The sequence below is a fragment of the Carcharhinus amblyrhynchos genome, chromosome 3 (assembly GCF_965287045.1).
Source record: "Carcharhinus amblyrhynchos chromosome 3, sCarAmb.v2.hapA, whole genome shotgun sequence".
NCBI lineage: Eukaryota > Metazoa > Chordata > Chondrichthyes > Carcharhiniformes > Carcharhinidae > Carcharhinus > Carcharhinus amblyrhynchos.
The window spans coordinates 3,413,264-3,439,240 of NC_137326.1; the positions used below are offsets into that span (position 1 = coordinate 3,413,264).

The window sequence follows — 25,977 nt, forward strand, 5'->3', positions numbered from 1 at the left end:
TTCCTCCTCAACTCCGTTCTAAACTGCACCCCCCCACCCCTTATCTTGAGGCTGTGCCCTCTAGTCCTGCTGTCCTTTCTGAGTGGGAAGAATCTCTCTACCTCTACCCTATCTATCCCTTCCATTATTTTATACGTCTCTATAAGATCCCCCCTCATCCTTCTAAACTCCAACGAGTACAGACCCAATCTATTTAATCTCTCTTCATAGTCTAACCCCCTCATCTCCGGTATCAGCCTAGTGAACCTCCTCTGCACTCCCTCCAAGTCCAAGATAGCCTTGTACAAGTGCGGCGACCAAAACTGCACACAGTAGTCCAGCTGCGGCCTCACCAGTGCCCTGTACAGTTGCAAGACCTCCCTGCTTTTATATTCTATCCCCCTTGCTATAAAGGCCAGCATCCCATTCGCCTTCTTGATCACCTGCTGCACTGCAGACTGGGTTTTGCGACTCATGCATAAGGATCCCCAGGTCCCTCTGCACCGTAGCATGCTGCAGCTTTTCTCCCTTTAAATAGTAATCCCTACTATTATTTCTGCCAAAGTGGATAACCTCACACTTACTAACATTGTACTCCATCTGCCAGGTCCTCGCCCACTCGCTCAGCCTATCCAGATCCCTCTGCAGACTTTCCACACCCTCAGCACAATTTGCTTTTCCACTTATCTTTGTGTCATCAGCAAATTTTGTCACCCTACACTCAGCCCCCTCCTCCAGATCATCTATATAAATGGTAAATAGCTGAGGCCCCAGCACCGATCCCTGCGGCACTCCACTAGTCACCAACCGCTAATCAGAATAGCACCCACTGATACCAACTCTCTGCCTCCTATTAGACAACCAATCCTCTATCCACGCTAACACCTTACCCCCAACTCCATGCCCCCTAACCTTCTGAAGCAACCTTTTGTGCAGCACCTTATCAAACGCCTTTTGAAAATCAAGAAACACCACATCCACCAGTTTCCCTCTATCTACTGCACTGGTCACATCCTCATAGAAATGTAATAAATTCGTCAGACACGACTTCCCCTTAATGAATCCGTGCTGCGTCTGCTCTATCAAACCATTCTTTTCTAGGTGCCTCGCTATTTCTTCTTTGATGACGGATTCAAGCAGTTTTCCAACTGTAGACATTAAACTAACTGGCCTATAATTCCCTGCCTTTTGCCTGCTACCTTTTTTAAACAGCGGCGTAACATTAGCCGTTTTCCAATCTTTCGGCACTTCCCCGGAATCCAGCGAAGTTTGGTAAATAATCACTAAGGCATCTACTGAACAGTCATAGGATTTGCTGCAGGTGGACAGGCAAAATCCCAGTTTACCCAAAAGGATGAATTTTTAAAAATCTCCTTGTCCAAAGCAGGAGTTCTGTAGCTTTTTGTACACAATGACCAGTGCAATTCAATAGCAATAGCACGTCAACCACTTCAGGCTGCATTCTGTTTAATATTCCTCCATGAATCAACATCACTGATCAATCAGCTCTAGAAGGCTGTGGAACCCTACCATGCACAAAAGAACTTCTAGACCCGCCTTTAAATCGCTCGCTGTTTCACAGTATCTTGTAGCACGTTAAGCATTTTATCATTTATTGTTTGGGAGTGGGGAAGAACAAGGGAAAGGAATCTGATAAGCTGCTACTCAATAGCAAGTCTTAATTAAATCACATTGATGAAACAGCTCAATCTTAATACTCATCTATTTCTATCTGACTTCAAGGAAATCTTTTCATACATATTTTTATTTTTTTGTACAATACTAGTTTTGGTAGATATTTGACTTTTCATTTCCACTACAGTTTTTCTGCATTGAGCACCCTCGAGGAATGAGGGGTATTGGAGAAACGCAATACCTTCTTAGACAGAGATCCAGTACTTCGAGTGATCCTGAGTCAGGACCAATACAGTTAAACGAACAGGAAAGTTTCTCTGCTACAGCTCAATGATATATTTCAGCTACATTGCATCCTATGCAATACCAATAGCTCACTGACCAGGACAATTTCATTATCACTTTGAATTTGAGTTGGCTTTCCGTTGCAAACCCTACAGGTACTGGATGCAGACTGAAGTACCATTTGTATCAGTAGAAAGAAACGTCCACCCCATCAATCTGTTTTGGATCTGAATACATGTCCCAGAGACTAAAAGCCAATCACTTGTTCAGAATTCCTAACATCATTCATTAATGGTGTGAAGTTGAGATGCTTTCACATTATAAATAAGGAACCACATAAAAGTATTTATAAAAATCATTCTGTTAACTTTCATTCTGCCCATTTCGAAATGTCCAAGATTGTTGTACATAATTTACAAGGGAGGCGATAATATTAAGTTACCTGCCTTTACAGAAGCACTTACCGACACAGGAATGCCAATTCCATTGGCCACTTGGGCTAAAGCAGTGGCTGCCTGCAGTTTCATTGGACTAGAGATTTGGTTGGTTGATGATGTTAAGAGGGAAGTGTATGGTGCCAAACCTGTAATAAAAGGAAAGCAATAGTTATTTTTCCTATAATACTTCCCTCACTCACAGTTTGAGCACCCATTTAATATTCTCACACTGTAATGGAATGGAAATTCAGTCCCCATTTCAAGAAAATATTTGTCTCACATTGAGTCTGCATCCATTATGCTTACTAGCTGGTATGTCGCCAAGCTGAGTAAGTTGAAGTCAAGAAATGAGAAGTAGGTCAAGCAATTAGGTGATGCCCATGCAGATGAGTGATAAGCTGCAGAGGAGAGTGGGAATAAGTAAGTCACCTTCAGGAAAAAGATCACTGGAGCAGCCCAAGGAGGATTGGACAGAATGTGTTTGGATGAATTAGTCAGGAAGGAAGGGAGACATAAAAACACCAGGGTATTCAACAACATTTTATTTTACTTTTTCTTTCACAGAATGGGGTGGCAATGACTAGGCCTGCATTGTTCATGCCAAATTCTCCCTCAGTGTACTCAAACAGACGCCGGAGTGTGGTGACAAGGTGATTTTCACAGTAACCTGTGAATACATGCCTACTTTAGTCACGAGTTCACTTGTGACTAATAAATAAACTTAAAGTTTTTATGTATGTATTGTACTGATGCACACAAGTGTATTTAAACTGTGCCAAAGGTTAAAGATACTTCAACTACTGCCCTCCCCTAATTCGTCAAAAAGGCGGTGGTGAACCCATTGGATTTCTACATTAAAAATATTTTACATGAGCAATAGTTTTTTTTAAGTAGCTTCTGGAACAAAATCATTATTTTCATTTATATACACTTTAAAAAAGTAACAGGGACATTTAAAACCCAGTGGGATGCTCTAATAGGAAAAAGACAAAACTTAACGTATCTCTCCAATAGATACAATCTGCTTTGCTGTCTGTGGGATATTCATAGTACAGAAAGGCAACTAACTTGAGGCGCGATTGGGAAAAATGTAAGAATTTTACTCAGTCCAGCTTGGACATAGTGCAAGGTGGCACAGTGGTTAGTACTGCTGCCTCACAGCACAGGCACACAGGTTTGATTCCTGGCATGGGTCACTGTCTGTGCAGAGTCTGCATGTTCTCCTAGTATCTGCATGGGTTTCCTCTGGGTGCTTCAGTTTCCTCCCAAAGTCCAAAGACGTGCTGGTTAGGTGCATTGGTCATGCTAAATTCTCCCTCAGTGAACCTGAACAGGTGCCACACTGTGGCAACTAGGGGATTTTCACAGCAACTTCATTGCTGTGTTAATAGAAGCCTACTTGTGACACTAATAAATAAACTTTAAAACTTTAGGTTTTTATGTATGTATTGTACTGGTGCACATACGAGTGTACTTAGACTATACTAAAGGTTAAAGTACCCGTAATCATTAATGTGTATGCAGCCAACATCCCACTTGCTGTTTCTGGCAAAAAAATATATGGCACTAACTGCAAGCTAAAACACTACTTTGAAATGCTGGACTATCCAATCAGTGAGGGTTTCCTATCCACTGCAGTATCAGATACTGGGCTAACAACATAAAAGTCACAAGGTCACCACACTGCATCATAGCATCGTGTGAAACCACACTGTGGTCACTTCTTTTCACCCAGTGTCCACTGGCAGAAGCTATTAGATTGTTTTGATTTATTGTCACATGTATTAGTATACAGTGAAAAGTATTGTTTCTTATGTGGTATTCAGACAAAGCATACCTTTCCTAGAGAAGGAAACAAGAGTGCAGAAAGTAGGGTTACAGTCACAGCTAGGGTGTACAGAAAGATCAACTTATTTGCGAGGTAGGTCCACTCAAAGGTCTGATGGCAGCAGGAAAACAGTTGCTCTGGAGTTGGTTAGTATATGACCTCAGACTTTTGTATCTTTTTTCCGACGGGAGGAGGCGGAAGAGAGAATGTCCGAAGTGCATGGGATCCTTAATTATGCTGGCTGCTTTGCCCAGGCAGTGGGAAGTATGGACCACGTCAAAGGATGGGAGGCTTGCATGATGGATTGGGCCACATTCACGATCCTTTGCAGTTTCTTGCAGTCATGGGCAGAGCAGGAATCCCAAACTAGTTCACTGGTGTTGCAGCTGGGAAGCTGCCATCTCTGCCTAATCTGGCTGACACTGGACTCCTCATCCACATTATGTGGCCAGCTCAAAACTTTTAGCAAGCCATTTGGTGAAACAACACAGACAAAATGTCACCATGCCCTTGTGAAGGTGCACCATTATTGATGACATCCTCTAAACAAGTGGCATTTATTAAAGTAAAATATCCCATGGCATTGCACAGGGATGTAAATCACAGAATTTGATATTGAGCTACATAAGGAGGCATTAGGACAGATGACAAAAAGCTAAAAGAGGTTTAAAGGAGTATATTGAAAGAAGAGGAGTTGGAGTCACGAGTGAATTTCAGCACTTAGGTTCTGAACGGTTCAAAGCGTGGCCATCGATGGTAAAGCAATGAAAAAAAATCAGGACCCCAGAATGACAAGAATTTGGGGACTGCAGAAGTCTGAGGATTGTAGGGCTGGGGGAGATTTCTAAGATAGATGAAGACATGAAATCAAGCAGAAATTTGAATGGATGCACAAAAATTTTTATATCTGAACCAGAGCCAATGAAATCAGTGAAAATAGGGGCAATAGTTGATGAGTTAGAATACGGACAGCAGAATTTTGGATGACAAACAGAAGAGGAAAAACTAAAGCTATTTTACCATACATACCTGTGGTCTTCTGAATAGGCATCTGGACACTTGAGACTGTATTGGGCATTTCCTGTGGTCCATTGGTCTCCGAGGTAGAGTCATTGAGACTATCTGCTGGTGCTAGAGCCTCTGCCGGCCGGGAAGGCTGGTTGCTCTCTGCAGCTTGTTGCTGGCGTGCTCTTTCTATGTCTTGTTGTGCAAGTTCAGCCAATGGTACAATGGACTGAAGGGACACCAGTGTCTGCAGTGCCTGTTGCGACAGCTGTGCTGGCTGCATTGTTGCTAAATCTGCTGATGAGGTATCCATGGCCTCTTCCCCCGCTGCAAATTATAAAGAGCATGGGGGGGAAAAAAAAAGTTTTAATCTACTTAACTATTATTAACGGTTATCAATAGATTGAAGAGCACAAAGATTGGTTAATTTTTTGATAGAAGGACAGAGACTTAACTGATAGCATGTTAGTGTAGTGGCTTGGTATATTAGTGTAGTGATTATATGCTATAACTAGTAACGTTGGATCCAACACAAATTCAAGTCCCACCACAACAGCTAGGGAATTGACATTCACTTATTAACTAAAGCCAAAATAAAATGCTAGCATAGTCATGGTGACAATGAGCTAAAGATGCATCTGGTTTATCCTTTCAGTAAGAAAATCAGTTGTCCTAGTTCAGCATGAATGTGATGGCATGGTGACACGATGGTGTGCACTACTGCCTCAATGCGCCAGGGACCCAGGTTCGATTCCCTGCTTGGGTAATCGTGTGGAGTTTGCATGTTCTCCCTGTGTCTGCGTGGGTTTCCTCCAGGTGCTCCCGTTTCCTCCCACAGTCCAAAGATGTGAGAGTTAGGTTGATTGGCTCTGCTAAATTGCCCCTTAGTGTCAGGGGGACTGGCACGGTAAATACATGGGGATAAAAGGTTAAGGCCTGGGTGAGATTGTTGTCGGTACAGACTAAATGGCCTCCTTCTGCATTGTAGGTTTCTATGTACGACTGATTCCAAACCCACATCAACGTAGCTAACTCTTAGCTGCTCTTTGAAATGGCCTAACAAGACACTCAAGTTGTGTTCAAAGCAGTGGCTCATTACCACCTACGAGGAGGATTAAGGATGGACAATAAATGCCGGCATTGTCAGCAACATTCGTACCCCCTGCATGAAAACGAAATATTAAAATTAAACCTACAGATGCTGGAAAGTCTGGCAATATGCTAAGAGAAAAATAACAAAAAAATACAGTTTGTTAAAATCTCAAAACAGCAGACAACTTAATATTTCAGGCAGAAACCTTTCATTGGAACTAAAAAGGGTGTCACCACCATATTTCCCTATTCTGCAGTGCAGAATTGGGAGACTTGGAAGGATAGAGGATATTGGAAATGACCGCCCCACCCCCCCGCCCCTCTCTCTCTCTACAGCTAGTGTCACCTGCAAGCATACAGCACAAATGTGGAGTTGAGCAAACAGAGATGATAGTTCACTGTGTCAGACACACGTGTGTTCTCACATCATTTCGTAATATTCAGAGGGTGAAAGGTGCTGTAGCTCAGCATCACTAACCACATTCTGCTTGCCTGAAGCAGTGACAGGTTTCAGAGAATGGATACAATCTAGTGGGATTTGTGTTCGCCGGAGCATGCAGTTTGCAGAGTCTGTTTGAAATCTGATTAAGAACAAGCATTTTCTTTTGCTGTTTGCCAATTTTCCTCTCACCTTTGCCTTTCTGGTGCGCAGTTCCATGGCAGCATGTGTCCTCTGTAATCTTGTCTATGTGGACACGCTTCAGATGGTCCAAAGCAACAAAATTTGGCTCAAACCCCAACTGCACTTTTAGGCACTATGCCACCAAAAGATATTGTTGTCAGGGTGCAGTGGAGATTCATCAAAATTATACCAGATTAGAAGGACAAAATTATGAAGACAAGTTGCATACAATACTTAACGCATTTTGAGTAAAGATGGAGGTGAACCGACTGCAGAGTTGAAAATATATTAAAAGTAGTAACAATGGGGAAAGATATTCTTAGATAAGAATCAGGCTTTTTAAAGAGGGATACTATATTAGTAGCACGATCACAGTCATAGAAGGTGGAGGCTGCCTCGCTAAATATATTTAAGATGCGGGTTGATAGGTTTTTGATAGGCAAGGGGATTAAGGGTTATGGGGAGAGGGCGGGAATGTGGAACTGAGACACAACAGATCAGCCATGATCTTATTGAATGGCGGGGCAGGCTTGAGGGGCTAGATGGCCTACTCCTGCTCCTATTTCTTATGTTCTTATGTAGAAACAAGGAACTTCCCCCTTCCCCACTCAATTTCCCAAAGGCTGTGAACACGCTGGGTCAAGATTACAACACTAAAGATTGATAGATGTTCAGAAGAAGAGTCATATTGGACTCAAAACATTAACTGTTTCACTCTCCACAGATGCTGCCAGACATGCTGCAATTTTCCAGGTTTTTTAAAATTTCCAACATCTGCAGTATTTGGCAGCTGTTTGTCGGATAAGGACATCAAGGGGAAGAGGGAGCTAATGGAGTGAATGGGAAATAATATACAAATGAATCATGATCTAATCAAATGGTACAGGAGCACCAAGCAGCTGAATAATCTTCTATTTCTATATTGATTAGCTATTGAACTGCCAAGGTGATCACAATCTTGTGAATTTGTTTAATACTAGTTGGTGCCCACAACATCCATGCAATATTTTTGTCTCTAGTTTAGCTTGCAGTCACTTATAACCACATGCCCCATTTACTAGCCTTCCAGTTGGGAATCCACACCTGAACATAAACCTACCTGCAGATCCAGCTGCTTTTGACACCAGAGACACCTGTGCTGCTGTCGCCGTCCTGGTTTCATCAAGCGCCGCCAACCTAGCTGCCTCTTCAGCAGCTGCCGCTACAGCCAACTCCTCGGGGGACAGACCCAGCTCGGCGAGGGTCTCTGGCCGACTATCAGCCAGCAGCTCTCGAGGAGGGAGAAGCTGGTCTTGCTGAAGGCTGACACTAGGTTGAGGTTGCAGCACCTGTGTCAAGGTAGCTACTGTTGTTCCTTGGTTTGTGCTGCTGGAGACTTGAACTGCTAACGTGGCACCAGTACCTGGAGAGCTGGCAGGCAGACTCTGTCCAGCAGTAGACACAGAACCTTGCTCAACATTATTAGACTGTGCTTCAGTTAATGGAGCGGCCTACAAAGGAAAAAAGAGTTTGGCAGCTCAATGATTTGTCCTTAAACACTAAATGGGATATAAATGACACAGACTTCATTTACATTGAAGTAATTAAGTCACTATGCCAACTTTGGCAACCCCAAAATCTGCACCGAACAATTATTGATCTGAATTTTCAGGGAAATTAGCCTAAAGTCTCAAGTGGCTTGTCTCATGTTCTCTATTAATGTTAGTCAGAAATTCAAGTAAGCATTTACACAGCTCATAAGCATTTTCATCATGGAAAACAACAATTTGAAATAAATCAACTCTATCACTCAAAGGCAAACCACCTTACATCCAGTCTTAAGAAACTCTGAACCATGGTGAAGTATAGCTTTTGCTCAATATAAAGTATAGAAACTCTCCATGTAGAGACATGCCTCATTTGCCAGATATAAAAGTGACAGAAACAAAAGGCCCAGGGATCCAAAAGTGAGCAACACGACAGCTCAGTGACTATCACTGTTTGCTGTGCAGACACATGGATTTGGGCCAGTGTCTGTGGGAGTTTGCGCATTCTCCCCGTGCTTGCGTGGGTTTTCTCCGGGTGCTCCGGTTTCCTCCCACACCCCAAAGATGTGCTATTAGGCTGATTGGAGATAATAAATTTTTCCTAAATTGGTTTCCCTCAATGTGGAATGCCATAAACAATAGAAAAGGGTCATGGGTGGAGGGGGCAACCAGTAATGTTAAAATGGCGGTGTGGGCTCGTTGAGCCAAAGGGCCTGTTTCCCAGGCTGTTTTTGTTCTTTGTTCTTTAAGGACAGGGGTACTGCTGCAATTTAACTATTTACAAGTAGGCAGTCTACAAAAAAAAAGTCGGGTGGCATGGTGGCATAATGGTCAGCACCGCTGCCTCACAACACCAGAGACCTGGGTTCGATTCTCGGCTTGGGTCACTACCAGTGTGACATTTGCGCACTTTGCCCATGTCTGCGTGGATTTCCTCCTGGCAGCTAGCTCCAGTACAGATATGGCAATGGTGAACCAATGGTAGTCATGATGTGGAGATGCCGGCGTTGGACTGGGGTAAACACAGTAAGAAGTCTCACCAGGTTAAAGTCCAACAGGTTTATTTGATAGTAAGATCCACAAGCTTTCGGAACGCTTTTCCTTCATCAGGTGAGACTTCTTACCATGGTGAACCAAAACAGAAAATGCTGGAAAATCTCAGCAGGTCTGTGGAGAGAGAATACAGCCACGTTTTGAGTCTGGAAGGCCCTTTGTCAGAGCTGAGGGCAAAGAAAATCAGAAAATATTTATACTATGAGGGTGGTGGGGAACGGGGTGGCTGTAAAAGAACAAAGGGAGTGTAAATGGAAAATTAACTGAGAGCGGTGCTAGAAGTGTCCATTAAGAGGTCAGAATGTGTGAATTGCAGGGCAGAAGTATAGAATGGTTAAGGCAGTTGGCTGAAAGTTGGTGGGGGAGGGGGGATGGTGGTGGTGGTGGGGAGAACAAGAAGGGGAGTGGGAATGGAGAAATGGAAAAATGGAAGAAATGAAAAGAGGATGATAAAAATGGATGAATGAAAAGAAAAAGAAACAGAATGAAATAAAGTAAATGGAAATGGGGAGAAGGTCTCTTAATGGACACTTTTAGCACCTCTCTTGGTCAATGTTGCCCTAACTTACATTCCCTTTGTGCTTTCACAACCCATTCCCCATCTCATAGGTTAAATCTTTTCTGACTTTCTTTGCCCTCAGCTCTGATGAAGGGTCATCCAGACTCTATTCTCTTTCTACAGGTGCTGTCAGACCTGCTGAGATTTTCCAGCATTTGCTGTTTTTGTTTCAGATTCCAGCATCCACATATTTTGCTTTTATGACATGGTGAACAGTCTTAAATCATGTTACGTGGCATGATTTTGTCAGGCAACAATAGAGTCACAGCAACACAGAGTTGAAATGGCAATATGGTGGCTGCAAAACAAAGTTTTGAAGACAGTGCTCAAATAAAGCACTGGTAGGCAGACTGGTCCCTCACGGTGAGATTGCAGCATATAGCCTGTCAGTCAGGGAGTGGGACAATGCATCGAGTAAACCAGCATTAACTTAGCTCAAGTCAGGAAAGATGAGGGACCAGGGTGTGGGCTGGAACAGGGCAGGAGAGGGTCAAAGAAAAATAAAAAACCCTCAATAATCAGACCAAAGAATGTGGCAATTATAATAGGCAGAGCCTCTGAAAAGCAGCCAAAGCAACACTCATCCCATGTACTATAGGAGAAGGAAGGTCAAAGAGATATTGTCAAAATGTGCACAAAATTCCCTCATTAGGATGCAGCTGACTTACTTTGCGAATTCAGAATGTTTAAATAGCGCGCAGGGCTATGGTTTCTTGATTCAGACATGAATCAACTTGACAAGCAAGCCATGAAAATTAGCGTAGCGATTTAAATAAGATTTGCACAGGCGGAATATGTCAAGGCTATTGGCAGGAAGAGCTAACGGATCCCCAAAAGATAGGGACAAGACCAGGAGTTCATGTCATTTTGACAACAGTGTACAGAATTCACAGACCACTTCATCAGCAAATGTAGCGGTTGTGTGTTCAGTGATTTTTCAAGCCAGAACTATGGTTCTGTTTGGTACAATGGTTCACTAATCAATCCTCCTGTTTGTTATAATTGTTCTACAATGTGAAGACAAAAAAGCCCAGCAATTGTAGGTCTACTGGTGATCTTGCACTATAAACAATGCATGGAATCAGCCTGACCTACAACAGATCAATTTCAGAAATTACTCTTACCATCTCAGTTCATGACTTATCAAAATATTCAGACTTTTTTGACAAAATTGACAGATTCAAAAGGAGTTACAACATCACGCTTGCAGCAAAATGCAAAACTGTCAACAGATCTGTATGTTTTGCACAACTCAAAACGTTAGCAGACGACAAGCAGAAATAGTAAGATTCCACACTCAAACTGCAAAATCATCAGCTGATGGCCTGATTCAATTCAACATGTCCACAAACACCCAAGACCATTTTGACCATACCAGGATGAGCTTAGCATCTTGTGGGGAGTCATTTTTGAAGGCAAGCAGGTCATAATACCAGAATCTTTGTGAAATGATATTCTTCAACAACTTCTTCACTCTCCCAGGGACACAGATGGGATGAGAAGTCTCACAAGAGATACAGCCAGGTATGAACAGTTACATTGAAGTAGTCATCAAGTAGTGTGAGGCATGCCAAGAGCATTTACCAAGGCAGCAAAAGAACCATCGATTCCACATGAAGCTCCTGTCCATCTTTGGTCCAAAATTATATCCAACTTCTTTCATGTTAATTGCACTAACTTCATTTTTATATTGATTTTGATTTATTGTCACATGTATTAGAACACAGTGAAAAGTATTGTTTCTCACGTGCTATACATACAAAGCAAACCACATGTAGAGAAGGACATGAGAACATAAGAACATAAGAAATAGGAGCAGGAGTAGGCCAACTAGCCCTTCGAGCCTGCCCCGCCATTCATTAAGATCATGGCTGATCTGTCGTGGCTCAGTTCCACATTCCCGCCCTCTCCCCATAACCCTTAATCCCCTCTCTCATCAAAAACCCATCAACTCGCGTCTTAAAAATATTTAGCGAGGCAGCCTCCACCACTTCAACGGGCAGAGAATTCCAGCGATTCAACACCCTTTGAGTGAAGAAGTTCCTCCTCAACTCTGTTCTAAACTGCCCCCCCCTTTATCTTGAGGCTATGCCCCCTAGTCCTACTATCCTTTCTGAGCGGGAAGAGTCTCTCCACCTCTATCCTATCCATCCCATTCATCATCTTATACGTCTCAATGAGATCTCCCCTCATTCTTCTAAACTCTAATGAGTACAAGCCTAATCTATTCAGCCTCTCCTCATAGCTCAACCCCCTCAACTCCGGCATCAGCCTAGTAAACCTCCTCTGCACTCCCTCCAAGGCTAAAATATCCTTGCGTAAGTACGGCGCCCAAAACTGCACACAGTACTCCAGCTGCGGCCTCACCAACGCCCTATACAGCCGCAGGAAGACCTCCCTACTTTTATATTCAATCCCCCTCGCGATGAAGGCCAGCATCCCATTCGCCTTCCTGACCACCTGCTGCACCTGCAAGCTGGGTTTTTGCGACTCATGCACAAGGACCCCGAGGTCCCTCTGCACCGTCGCCTGCTGCAGTTTTTCTCCACGTAAGTAATAATCCTTCCTACCATTATTCCTACCAAAGTGGACCACCTCGCACTTGCCAACATCAAATTCCATTTGCCATTTCCTGGCCCATTCGCCCAGCCTATCTAGATCCTTCTGTAGACTCTCCCCACCCTCCACACAATTTGCCTTTCCACCAATTTTGGTGTCATCAGCAAATTTCGACACCCTACACTCGGTTCCCTCCTCCAGATCATCTATATAAATGGTAAATAGCTGAGGCCCCAGCACCGACCCCTGGGGCACTCCACTAGTCACCATCCGCCAATCCGAATAGCACCCATTGACCCCCACTCTCTGCCTCCTATTTGACAACCAGTCCTCTATCCACGCTAACACCCTACCCCCAACTCCATGCCCCCTGACCTTCTGTAATAACCTCTTGTGAGGTACCCTGTCAAACGCCTTCTGAAAATCCAGAAAGACCACATCCACCGGCTCTCCTCTATCCACCGCCCTAGACACATCCTCATAGAACTCCAGTAAATTTGTCAGACACGACTTCCCTTTAAGGAAACCATGCTGCGTCTGCTCTATCAAGCAGTTCCCCTCAAGATGCCTCGCTATTTCCTCCTTGATGACGGATTCTAACATTTTACCTACAACAGACGTTAAACTAACAGGCCTATAATTCCCCGCCTTTTGCCTGGCACCCTTCTTAAACAACGGCGTAACATTAGCCGTTTTCCAATCATCCGGCACTTCCCCGGAATCCAGCGACGTCTGAAAAATAACCACCAAGGCATCCACTATCACCTCCGCCATTTCTTTCAGGACCCTCGGATGCATTCCATCCGGTCCTGGGGACTTATCCTCAATCAGCCCCTCCAGTCTGTCGAGCACCAACTCTCTAGTAACAGTAATGTCATCGAGACCCTCCAGTCCTACCACCTTTCCATCTCTAACATCTGGCAAATTATTCACGTCCTCCTCCGTGAAGACCGAAACAAAAAAGTTATTCAAGACCTCCGCCATATCCCCATCCCCTACCACTGAGTCCCCGTTCTCATCCTCTGAGGGACCAACGTTCACCCTAGCCAGCCTCTTCCTTTTTATATATTTATAAAAACTCTTGCTATCCTTTTTTATATTAAGCGCTAGCCCAGCTTCATAGTTTCTCCTACCCTTCTTTATCAACTTCTTTGTCAATCTTTGTTGACATTTAAACCTCTCCCAATCCTCTTCTCGCCCACTACTCTTAGCTACTCTGAACGCCTCCGCTTTTAATTTAACACTTTCCTTCACCTCCTTCGTTATCCACGGCTTATTACCTCTCCTCCTACTGTCCTTTTTGACCATCGGAATAAATTTCCGCTGAGCACCAAGAAAGACCTCCTTAAAGATTCTCCACTGCTCCTCAGCAGACCTACCTTCCAACGCGCTCCCCCAGTCCACATTCGCCAATTCTTCTCTCATCCTACCGTACTCCCCTCTGTTCAAACAAAGGACGCGTGTCCGGGAACCCACTTTCTCCTCCTCCATCTGCACCAGAAACTCCACCATACAATGATCACTCTCCCCAAGAGGATCCTTCACCGCAAGTTCCCTAATTCTACCCGCCTCATTACATAGCACCAGATCCAAGATAGCTCGCTCCCTCGTCGGCTCCAACACACACTGTTCGAGGAAACTATTCCGGCAGCATTCCAAGAACTCCTCCTCGAGCCCACCGCGTCCAACATGGGTCGACCAATCAATATGCAGATTGAAATCCCCCATAACTACGGCCATCCCATTCCTGCACGCTGCACTTATTTGTGCGTTAACAGCCCGCCCCACCTCCAGATCATTATTGGGGGGCCTATAGACGACACCCACCAGCATCTTCCTTTCTTTGCTGTTCCTAATCTCTACCCACAACGATTCCACCTTCTGCTCCTTGGCTCCAATATCATCCCTCGCTACCACCCTGATGCTATCCTTAATCAGCAGAGCTACGCCCCCCGCTTTTCCCTCCTGCCTATCCTTCCTAAACACTTGATACCCCTGGACATTCAGCTCCCAGTCCCTGTCACCTTGCAGCCATGTCTCTGTAATGGCCACCAGATCATATCCATTTGTGTCGATCTGCACCACCAACTCATCCACTTTATTCCTAATGCTTCGCGCATTCAGATAAAGCACCTGCATCCCAGCCTTCACCTGGACCTTAACGCCACCAACCATACTCACGCCCCTTACTCCCTCTATTATTGGGACATCCTCGGCCTCTATCCTTACCTGTACCGTCTCCTTAACTTTAGACCCCGTAATGTCACCTACCCTCACACCCTCCCCCCCACTAATTAGTTTAAAGCCCTGTCTACAGTCCTCTTTACACGATTAGCCAGCACTCTGATCCCAGCACGGTTCAGACCAACCCCATCCCACCTGAACAGGTCCCACCTACCCCAATGCTGGTGCCAATGCCCCATAAATTCAAACCCATTCCTCCCACACCAATCCCTGAGCCACCCATTCACTTCCTTAATCCTATCAACCCTACGCCCGTCTGCACTCGGTTCAGGCAGTAGGCCAGAGATGACTACCTTGTCGGTTCTACTTTTTAATTCCATTCCCAGCTTTTCATACTCCCTCCCCAGATCCTCAGTTTGCATTTTGCCTACGTCATCGGCACCCACATGAACAACTACGACCGGATTCTCACCCTCCCACTCCAGGTTCCTCTGCAGCCCAGATGTGACATCCCGGACCCGAGCACCAGGCAGACAACACATCCTTGTGTGCACTTTGTCATTGTGACAAAGGACAGTGTCAATACCCTTCACCCCACTATCCCCAGTTACAACTACGTTCCTCTTCCCCTTCTCTTTGCCTATGGCCTGCTGCATCACTGTACCGTGTGCAGTCTGCTCACCGACCTCACCTCCCTCGTTCTCGTCCAGACTGGAAGCAAGAACCTCAAACCTGTTATGCAGCTTGAGAGGCTGAGGCCTCCTCTCCCCACCCTCCTTCCTCCTCTCAGCAGCCTCCTCTTGTTCCTGACCCTTAGAGTTAGCCAGTCTGGGGGGGTGGATGTCTCTTGCACCCCATTGACAATGGCACCCTTTCTCCCCCTGATGAGCCTCAGCGTCCATAGCTCAGAGGCCAGCTCATCTACCTTGAGCTGGAGCTCCTCCAGCAACCTGCACTTACTGCAGATATGGTCACTGGGGAGGACCCTGGGGTCCACCAGTTCCCACATCATACAGAAACCACACATCACATGCCCCTCCATTATTCACTGCAGTAATTTTGAAAATTTCCACACGAACTCACCTGGCCCTTTTTCTCCCCAGCCCTTTTCATATTAAGCCCTAATTGCTCACTCTGCTTCCCTCTCACTCCGCTGCCCGCTCAGACGCTGCCCGCTGTCTACACCAGGCCTCCTTTTAAACCTGGCGCTGATTTAAAGCTGGCTGGCCCACAACTCCTTCTAACCACTCCCTCAGAATTCTTAAAGCAGTAAATACAATAAAATAAATGCTTTAAACAGTTCTACAAAGAACAAAGTGCTTTAAACTTATTTAAACAGGTTTTTAACAGGTAAAAGAGAGTGCAGAATGTAATGCCACAGTCAGAGCTGGGGTGTAGAGAAAGAACAGCTTAATGTGAGGTTGATCAGAAGTCTGATGGCATCAGGGAAGAAGCTGTTCTTGAGTCAGTTGGAACATGACCTCAGACTTTTGTATGTTTTTTCCCCCCAATGGAAGGAGGTGGGAGTGTGTATGTCCGGGGTGCGTGGAATCCTTAATTGTGCTGACTGCTTTGCTGAGGCAGTGGGAAGTGTGGACAGAGTCAATGGAAGGCTAGTTTGTGTGATGGATTAGGCTACATTCATGGCCTTTAGTAATTTCTTGTGGTCTTAGGCAGACCAAGAGCCCATACCAAGCTGTGATAGAACCAGAAAGAATGCTTTCAGTGGTGCATCTTTAAAAGTTGGAGAGAGCTGTAGCTGACATGCCAAATTTCCTTAGTCTTCTGAGGAAGTAGAAGCATTGGTGGGTTTTCTCAACTATAGTGTTGGCATGGGGAGGGGCGGGGGAACAAGGACAGGTTGGTCATTTGGACACCTAAAAATTTGAAGCTCGAACCTTTCTACTTCACCCCCGTTGATGTAGATAGGGGCATATTCTCCACTACACTTCCTGAAGTCGATGACAATCTCCTTAGCTTTGTTGACATTGAGGGGGAGATTATCGATGCTGCACCAGTTCATCAGATTCTCCTTCTCATTCCTGTATGTTTATCACGTCATTATTTAAGGTCTGACCCACTACAGTAATGTTGTCAGCAAACTTGAAAATCGAATTGGAAGGGAATTTGGCCACACAGTCATAGTGTATAAAAAGTGTATAGTTGGGGGCTGAGAACACAGCCTTGTGGGGCACCAGTGTTGAGGATGAACGTGGAGGTGTTGTTGCTGCCTATTCTTACTGATTGTGGTCTGTGGGTTAGGAAGCTCATGATCCAGTCGCAGAAGGAGGAGCCGAGCCCCAGGCCAGGGGGTTTGGAAGTGAGTTTTGCAGGAATAATGGTGTTGAAGACTGAACTGCAGTCAATAAATAGGAGTCTGACATAGGTGTCCTTGTTATTCAGGTGTTCCAAGGTTGAGCGCAGGGCCAGGGCGATGGCATCGGCATCTGCTGTGGACCTGTTGCAGTGGTTGGCAAACTGTGGGGATCCAGGCAGTCCAGGGGGCTGGCATTGATTTGTGCCTCGACAGATTTCTGTAAACAGAGACTGAAGATGTCTGCGAATATCCCCGCCAGCTGATCCGCCCATAATCTGAGTGCTCGTCTGGGTACCCCATCTGGGCCAGTCGCTTTTTGTGAGTTGACCATGGAGAAAGCTGCTCTGACATCTGCAATGGTGACTTCAGATACAGGTTCACCCGAGGCTTCTAGGGTAGAGGGTGTGCTTTCGCTGACTTCTTGTTCAAAACGGATGTAGAATGCATTGAGCTTATCAGGGAGGGGTAGGTTGGGGCCAGCGATTTTACATGCCTTCATCTTGTAGCCTGTTATGTCTTGCAGATCTTGCTATAGTTGGTGGGGGTCTGTGTGGCTGGCCTGGGACTCTAACTTGGTCCAATACCGTCTTTTGGCATCTTTGATGGATCTCCTTAGATCGTATCTGGCTTTCTTGTATCGGTCAGGGTTGCCTGACTTGCCTCAGACCTAGAATTCAGCAAGCAGTGGATATTCCTGTTAATGCATGCTTTCTGGTTGGGAAAGACGCAGAGTTGCTTCTTTGGCACACAGTCTTCTACACACTTACTAACGAAGTCGGTTACTGTTGTGGCATATTTGTTCAGGCTTGTCGCAGAGCTTTTAAATACTGACCAGTCTACTGACTCTAAGCAGTTGAGTAGGAGATGATTCAATTCCTCAGACCAACTGACTACTTTACCAAATAGTCTATGTCTGACAATTGCACAATATGGCAAGGACAACTGCCTTGCGTATCAAGTGCTATTTTCAGTTATTTGATTATAGAGATCATCGTAGATTACAACGTGCAATTCATTGGTAAGCCATTTCAGGATGAGAGAGAAGTGGAATATTGATCACGCCACTTTCCCATATTACCCAGATTTAACAGCCTAGCTGAATGAATGACTCTCACTGTGAAATCCCTAATTCTCTAATGCAAGATGTACATATTGCAATGTTACATCTGGGAGCAACACCTTTAGTACAATTATTCCATCACTAACAGAGATCATGGTTAGCAAGCCGTTGTGTACCAATTTACCTACTTTTACCCATTCTACTCTCCCAGAAACTAGAGATTAACATTTTTTTTAAACTGCATGAGATAATGACTGGTGCATGATAAAAATGCAGGTACAGAATTGCCACATTTACAGGTGGGACAAGTTCACATCCAGAATCCCCTAGAAGCTATGCGGCAACCTGCCGAAGTGGCAAGGATTTGTTAGAACCAAGATCCTACAAGTCATTACACACAAGCTCTGCAGTGAGGTGAAATCAAAGAATCAAGAAGTGTTAACCATAACATAGAATGTCGGATCCATCCCAGATCCTCAACCACTGTACAGTCCTATTGTATCCAGGAATCTATCATTAAGGAGGAAATTGCGAGGCATCTTGAAGGGAATTGCTCGATAGAGCAGACGCAGCATGGTTTCATTAAAGGGAAGTCGTGTCTGACAAATTTACTGGAGTTCTATGAGGATGTGTCTAGGGCGGTGGATAGAGGAGAGCCGGTGGAAGTGGTCTTTCTAGATTTTCAGAAGGTGTTTGACAAAGTACCTCAGAAGAGGTTACTGCAGAAGGTCGCGGGACATGGAGTTGGGGGTAGGGTGTTAGCGTGGATAGAGGATTGGTTGTCAAATAGGAGGCAGAGAGTGGGGGTCAACGGCTGCTATTCGGATTGGCGGTTGGTGACTAGTGGAGTGCCCCAGGGGTTGGTGCTGGGGCCTCAGCTTTTTACCATTTATATAGATGATCTGGAGGAGGGAACCGAGTGTAGGGTGTCGAAATTTGCTGATGACACCAAGATTGGGGGAACGGCAAATTGTGCGGAGGGTGTGGAGAGTCTGCAGAAGGATCTAGATAGGCTGGGCGAATGGGCCAGGAAATGGCAAATGGAATTTAATGTTGGCAAGTGTGAGGTGGTCCACTTTGGTAGGAAGAATGGTAGGAAGGACTATTACTTACGGGGTGAAAAACTGCAGCAGGCGACGGTGCAGAGGGACCTCGGAGTCCTTGTGCATGAGTCGCAAAAACCCAGCTTGCAGGTGCAGCAGGTGGTCAGGAAGGCAAATGGGATGCTGGCCTTCATCGCGAGGGGGATTGAATATAAAAGTAGGGAGGTCTTGCTGCAGCTGTATAGGGCATTGGTGAGGCCGCAGCTGGAGTACTGTGTGCAGTTTTGAGCGCCGCACCTGCGCAAAGATATTTTGGCCTTGGAGGGAGTGCAGAGGAGGTTTACTAGGCTGATGCCGGAGTTGAGGGGGTTGAGCTATGAGGAGAGGCTGAATAAACTGGGCTTGTACTCGTTAGAGTTTAGAAGAATGAGGGGAGATCTCATTGAGACGTATAAGATGATGAATGGGATGGATAGGATAGAGGTGGAGAGACTCTTCCCGCTCAAAAAAGACAGTAGGACTAGGGGGCACAGCCTCAAGATAAAAGGGGGGCGGTTTAGAACGGAGTTGAGGAGGAACTTCTTCACTCAAAGGGTGGTGAATCTCTGGAATTCTCTGCCCGTTGAAGTGGTGGAGGCTGCCTCGCTAAATATTTTTAAGACGCGGGTTGATGGGTTTTTGATAAGAGAGGGGATTAAGGGTTATGGGGAGAAAGCGGGAAAGTAGAACTGAGCAGCGACAGATCAGCCATGATCTTATTGAATGGCGGGGCAGGCTCGAAGGGCTAGATGGCCTACTCCTGCTCCTATTTCTTATGTTCTTATGTTCTAGGACAAGATCTCAAATGCAACCTGGAACAATATCCACAGATCAGTGTGATCAATTAAGAAACCCACAGACAAGGTTACCATTACAAGATCTAGGCATACTAGCCGATTACCTCTACACTTTAGAGATTCCTAGATTCACCAATTCTACACATTTATGTAATTGTACCTAAACAAGTATTGTAAATGGACACTCTTGTTCTGGTGGGGGAAATATCTTTAAAAAGGAAAATGCCAGAATATGCTTTTCAGGGATAGCATCATGCTTTTACTGGAAGGCAAATGTGTCATGCGATTCATGCTTATTTTCACTTTGATCTATGAACAGAAAACAGCTATGCTGCTGATGTCTTCAAGCTTTCTGTCCACGTATGTATGTTCTCGTATGTCTCATTTAAAGAAATACATCCACGTGTTTCCGCAATGCTTTACAACTGATTGATACCTTTATCTTATAAAACAGTGCCTTTCCCAAAGCCAATAAAAAGGTATTATCTGATTTGAATGGGTGATTTTAAAGCAATTGGCTTAGCATTGCCTGCTTTAAACCCTCACAAAGTGTTAACCCATAACACAGGAATATCGATTCAACATAAACATTGCCCCTTATTTGGGAAGTAAATGGAGCTTGTGGAATGTCACTTGGCAAAGTAATCATGTTGTTGTCTGCCTTTAAAAAACAGCTAAAAACTGTTTGTAGGCAGTTCTACCAAAGCCATCAAATCATCAGTTCAAGCAGTCTACAAACTAGGCTTGAAGTTCACCGGAGAACCAATCGTCTAGCAATCCAACTGAAAGGAACTTCATACGCTGCTAGTTATTTGCTTCACAAGACCTTCCATTCAACTTTAAAGCATCAAAATCATCCAAGCAACTGTCTGCCATGTGAGAGACCGGAGATTGTAAGCCAAAAACTGAGGTAACCACAATTTGTGATAGATTTTTGTCTGCATCAAACCTGTGTGTATCTAGGTCAGATCAAGTACACGCGGAGTAAGAATAAATAACCTTTATTTTAAACTCACCAGAGCTTGCTGCAAGTTATTTAATTAGATACACAGTCCCAGGGTAAAAAACACAAACCTCCCCAATGCTCCTTCCCTATTGGAGGAGCCTCCACTCGCTTAATAGGGGAGCTTGTATTCTTCGAGGACCATAGGAGATCTATTGATGGTCCCCTGTGGCCATCACATCACCACCCGTCTTCCACTCCTAATTCAAGAACTTCCTGATCAAGCTTTTACCTGAGAAGCTATTTTTGTCTGATTACACTTCCGTGAAGCATCTTGGATCTTTTCTCTATGTTAAAGGTGGCATACAAATGGAAGTAATTCTAGGGGTTGTTTGATTAATGTCAATGAAATACAGTGTGTGGCTTGGCATGGCAAGATTCCAGAAAATGGAATGAAAGAAGTGACACTTCTTGTGGCTTTGGTAGAAATAGAAATATGGATTTCAACAATGGAACATGCCAGACAGTTTGAATTATACCATGGATCTTTCCATCTACATTGTTTAATGTCTGAAGGATAGCTCCTCCAACAATGCATCACTTCCCATGCACAGCTCTGCAATGTCAATCTAGATTTTGCGTTAGAGGAAACGATTTGGAAATTTCCCGTTATCTAATAGCATCTAATGAGTGATTAGGCAATCACCTGGGTTCAAGCCCACCTTCTTGTACTTGTGTCATACCCCTATGTATCTCTTCCTTGCCCTACCTGTGTGGAGGGTCCAGGTGCAGGTGTGGACTGTGTTACCATGGTAACTGCCCCACTCTGAGCTGTGGATGCTGTGGTTGCAGTGTTTGTTGTTCCTGCTGTTGCTGTTTCACCATGCACACTTTCAGGGATACCTTGCGCGTTCATGGCAGGTGGCTGGACTGTGGAGTTGGAAGGAGAGAGAAAAAAATTAAAATCGTACAAGACAACTGACTTCATTAAATTTTGCCTGTGATAAATTCATCACCACAGTTAAAACAAAAGACACGCATTCTCATAACATTTTTCACAACCTCAAAACTTCCTATGGCACTTTAGAGACAAATTTGCATTCAATGAGCCACAAGCAGCAATGTAATAACAAACAGAATAATCTGCTTTTGTTTTGCTTGATTGAAGGTTAAATGTTGACCAAGACACTAAAAAGAACTCCACTGCTTTGAAATACTGCTGTGGAATTTTTTTTATACTGACCTGGGAGCAGATAAGGCCATGATTTCATATCTCATTTGAAAGACTGTACCACCAGGAGTGCAGCACTCCCCATGCACTGGGAGAATCAGCCTAGATTTTTGTGCTCAGGCCCACAATCACTGAATCAGAGGCAAAACTACTCACAACTGAGCCACAGCTGGCACTCACTCAGTCACAAATAGTTAACTCACATGTCAGTTATATAACTTCACAACAAAGGATTAAAAGTTGACATACAATGAAATGACCATTTAGGTGAGGCCCCTTGAGTCCGTTCCACTTTTCAATCGGATCACTGTTAATTTGAATCTCAACTGCATCTACTGCCTTAGTTCTGTGGTCATAAAGAGCTGTGGTCACAAAGAGTTAATCAGTAAACCAAACTATTCCCAATGTTCTCATTCCTGCTGCACACTTGCCTTGGTTTGCCGCAATGTTTGCTGTGGTCGTTGTAGAAGTGTTGGTGGTATTGGTTTCTGATGTCTCGTGGGGAGGATTTGAACATCTGACTGGCATTTCTACAAACTCGAGTTTGTGGGTCTGAGTTTCTGAATTCATGGTAGCGACTCGAGGTGCTGCGACCAAAGTTGACCCTGAATTTACAAGCTGTTGTGCTTGCTGCGTCACCATGCCACTGGGGGAGGCAATGATTGTGACCCGGTTTGGCTCAGACACCGGCTGAAATAAATTCACAGACACAGATCAGAGATGCAAAGAGAGACCATGTGATCCATTCGTTGTTTTTCACCCATTTTAAACTATTGGAAGGTGCATAGCAAAAGCAATTGAATCAAAGAGCAAAGTTTTCTAGGGTATTTTGACAGATCAGCATGAAGAATCAGTAAGTAAACACAACACAAACTGAAATATAAAGACATGGTCTGAACAGAGGTACTCTTACTCCAGGAGGAGGGTGTTAAGGTTGGCCAAGGACTAGGGAGAAATTTGGTGCTCTCTACGTTTGTCTCTAATTCACATTCTGGAAAATGAATCCATAAACCTGATTTTTTCACTGATATTACTTCTCTTAGAACCACAGAATTATAGAAAAGTTATGGCACAGAAAGTGGTCATTCACGTCATCATGCCTATGCTAGCTGAAAAAAGCAACTAGCTGCCCATTCTAATCCCATCTTCCAGCACCAGGTCTATAATCCTGGGAGGTTTATAGTTGTCCCAGTACCTTTTAAATAAATTGAGTGTTTCTACTTCAACCGCCAATCGGGGCAGCAAATTTAAGACATACATCACCCACTGGGTGGAGCCATTATTCCTTGTATCCCCTCTAATCCTTCCACCAACCACCTTAAAGCTGTACCTCTTGGTAATCTCTCCACTAAGAGAAATAAGTCTTCTCTGTCTATTCTATCTCTGCCTCTCAATTTTGTACACCTTAATCAATTCACCCCTCAGCCTCCTCTAATTAAGGAAATTAATCTGAGTCCAATTAAATTTTCCTCAGCTGCAATTTCCCAGCCTTGACAACATTCTTGGAAATCGCGCTATGCTCTCTCCAAAGCAATTGTGCCCATTTTGTAATGTGGTGAACAGAATTGTATGCAAAAATGCTTTTGTATTTTGTCCCTTGTACTACAAAGAAAAACCATTCCCTAATGCCTTCTTTAACACCTTATCCACCAATCTGCCATCTTCAGGGACCAAGGACATGGACTCCAAGGTTGCTTCTCACTTTCTCTAGCCTTTACGACATTGTCCAGTTTGAGCATTCCCTTGCTTTGCTGTCCTCCTAAAATGCACAACCTTACACATCTTCAGATTGAATTGTATTTGCACTTTTCCATCCAGTCAACCAAACCATGAATTCACTCGAGTCCACAGCCAGCCTCTTCACTATCATGGACAATTTTTGCTTCAACTGCAAATTTACAGTAATAGGCAGCTTGCAAACAATGTTGCATCAAAGGTCGAACCCACGCCTCCTGGTTCTACATTTAGCCAAATGTATTTAACAATCTAACCTAGTTGTTTGTGGTTTAACAGGTAGTCACATTAATTATCTGCTTGCTGCTACAGGCAAATCCAGCGGTTTTAACACCTATCCCTCCCCCTCGGCTACCACCCAACCAATTTTCACTCAAGGGTCACATGAAGTCTGAGGCAACATAATAGGTTCGCAGCAGGAAAAGGTTTGCTAAAGTCACAATATGCCTATCGAAATGGATCAACAATTTCCAAGGTTTGGGGTTTTCCATAATTTCATGGTGTGGTGAGGACATAATGTTATGTTCCAATAGAGTTCCTACCTGGATGGTGATGATGGGAGCTGTGGAAGTAGTTCCAGTTACAGCAGTAAGTTTCTGAGTGGTATTGGGGGATGCACTGATTATCTGGCCAGTAAGGTTAGCAATGGTACCAAGGGTGGCAATGGGTGTGTTGAGTGTGGGTGCAACAGTTGACACTCCTGCAAGTGTAGTGCCCATGGTACCTGCTATCGTCCCCAGTGTGGTGGTACCTATCAAAACAATTTAAAATAAGTCAAAAAGTTAGAGGCGTTGAATGACAGTTTACAATCAACTCCAAAGTCTACATCAAAAATTACACTGAACCAAACTGTCAGTTTTTCCAGCATTTTCTGCTTTTGTGTTACTGACTTTTATTGATTTATGAGGAACATTTGTAGAACATTGTATAAATTTTTATTTTTAGGTAATTTCACCCTTTAATTTTTGTGTTTCTATTGCCTATTCTTTGCCCATCAGGTCTGACACCTGAAGATGATCCAACAATAGGCAAGAACACAACCCCAGCTCTCTCCTGGAGGCTTGCTACAGGACAATGTAGTGATCATGAGCACAAAATCTTGCTATTATTTCTCCAATCTTTAGTCCATGCATTTCAGCATCAATTATAGTAACATACTGGCTGACACTGGCTAATCAAAAGCAAGATCTTCCTGACGCCTAAGGGACAATATGGCACTGGCTGCAGTATTTGTCCACTAAGCCACCATCTTGCCAAGTTTCCTCCTAATCATTTTGTTTATTCATTTAAAGGATGTGAGCGTCGCTGGCTAGGCCAGCCTTTATTGTCCATCTCCAGTTGCCCGTCAGGTGGAGGTGAGCTGCCTTCTTGAACTGTTGCAGTCCAAAGTTTAGGTACACTCACAATTCTGTTGGGGAGGGAACTCCAGGATTTTAACCCACAACAGTGAAGCAACAGTGATTTATTTCCAAGTCAGGATGCTCAGTGATTATTTCCAAGTCAGGACTTTTAGGGGACCTCCACAAGAAACAGAAGCAGGAGTCTGTTTTAAATGATGCGGCAAGATTTAATAATGAGCAGACTGGGAATCCTTAACATTGTTACACAGTGGTCTCAGCTAACTCACAAGAAATAGAAGCAGGAGTAGGTCACCAGGCCCTTCAAGCCTGCCCTGCCATTCAGTGCCACCATGGCTGATCTATGCCGGCCTCAACTACTTTTCTGTGGCATTTCCCCATAGCCCTCTTTTCCTTGAACTAGCAAATATTTATCTACTTTTACTTTAAATACTTCTAATCACCCATCCTCCACTACCCTTGGGGGTAGAGAATTCAACACTCTCTGTGAGAAGAAATTTCACCAGAGTTTCAAATGCCCTGCTTTTATTTTGTAACTATGCCCCCTTGTTCGAGACTGTCCTACTAGTAAAAACATCTTACCATCTATCCTGTCAAGCACCCTCAAGATCTTGCATGCTTGAATAAGGTCACCCTTGCTCCTCTAAACGCCAAGGAATACAGACCCAGATTATTTAGTCTCTCGACAGCA

The 25,977-nt window shown here is 44.3% G+C and overlaps 1 protein-coding gene across 1 annotated transcript in view; it reads right to left on the reverse strand.

The window, feature by feature from the left end:
• LOC145363106 (host cell factor 1-like) overlaps positions 1 to 25,977 on the reverse strand; it is a 106,648-nt gene that overhangs the window by 25,426 nt on the left and 55,245 nt on the right. Inside the window, exons 16-21 of the mRNA XM_080218633.1 lie at positions 24,471 to 24,679; positions 22,626 to 22,884; positions 21,733 to 21,893; positions 7,983 to 8,373; positions 5,194 to 5,496; positions 2,364 to 2,482 (exon numbers count right to left, since the gene is read on the reverse strand). Of these exons, the coding sequence (XP_080074759.1) occupies positions 2,364 to 2,482; positions 5,194 to 5,496; positions 7,983 to 8,373; positions 21,733 to 21,893; positions 22,626 to 22,884; positions 24,471 to 24,679 (1,442 nt within the window). The remainder of the gene's footprint in view (positions 1 to 2,363; positions 2,483 to 5,193; positions 5,497 to 7,982; positions 8,374 to 21,732; positions 21,894 to 22,625; positions 22,885 to 24,470; positions 24,680 to 25,977) is intronic.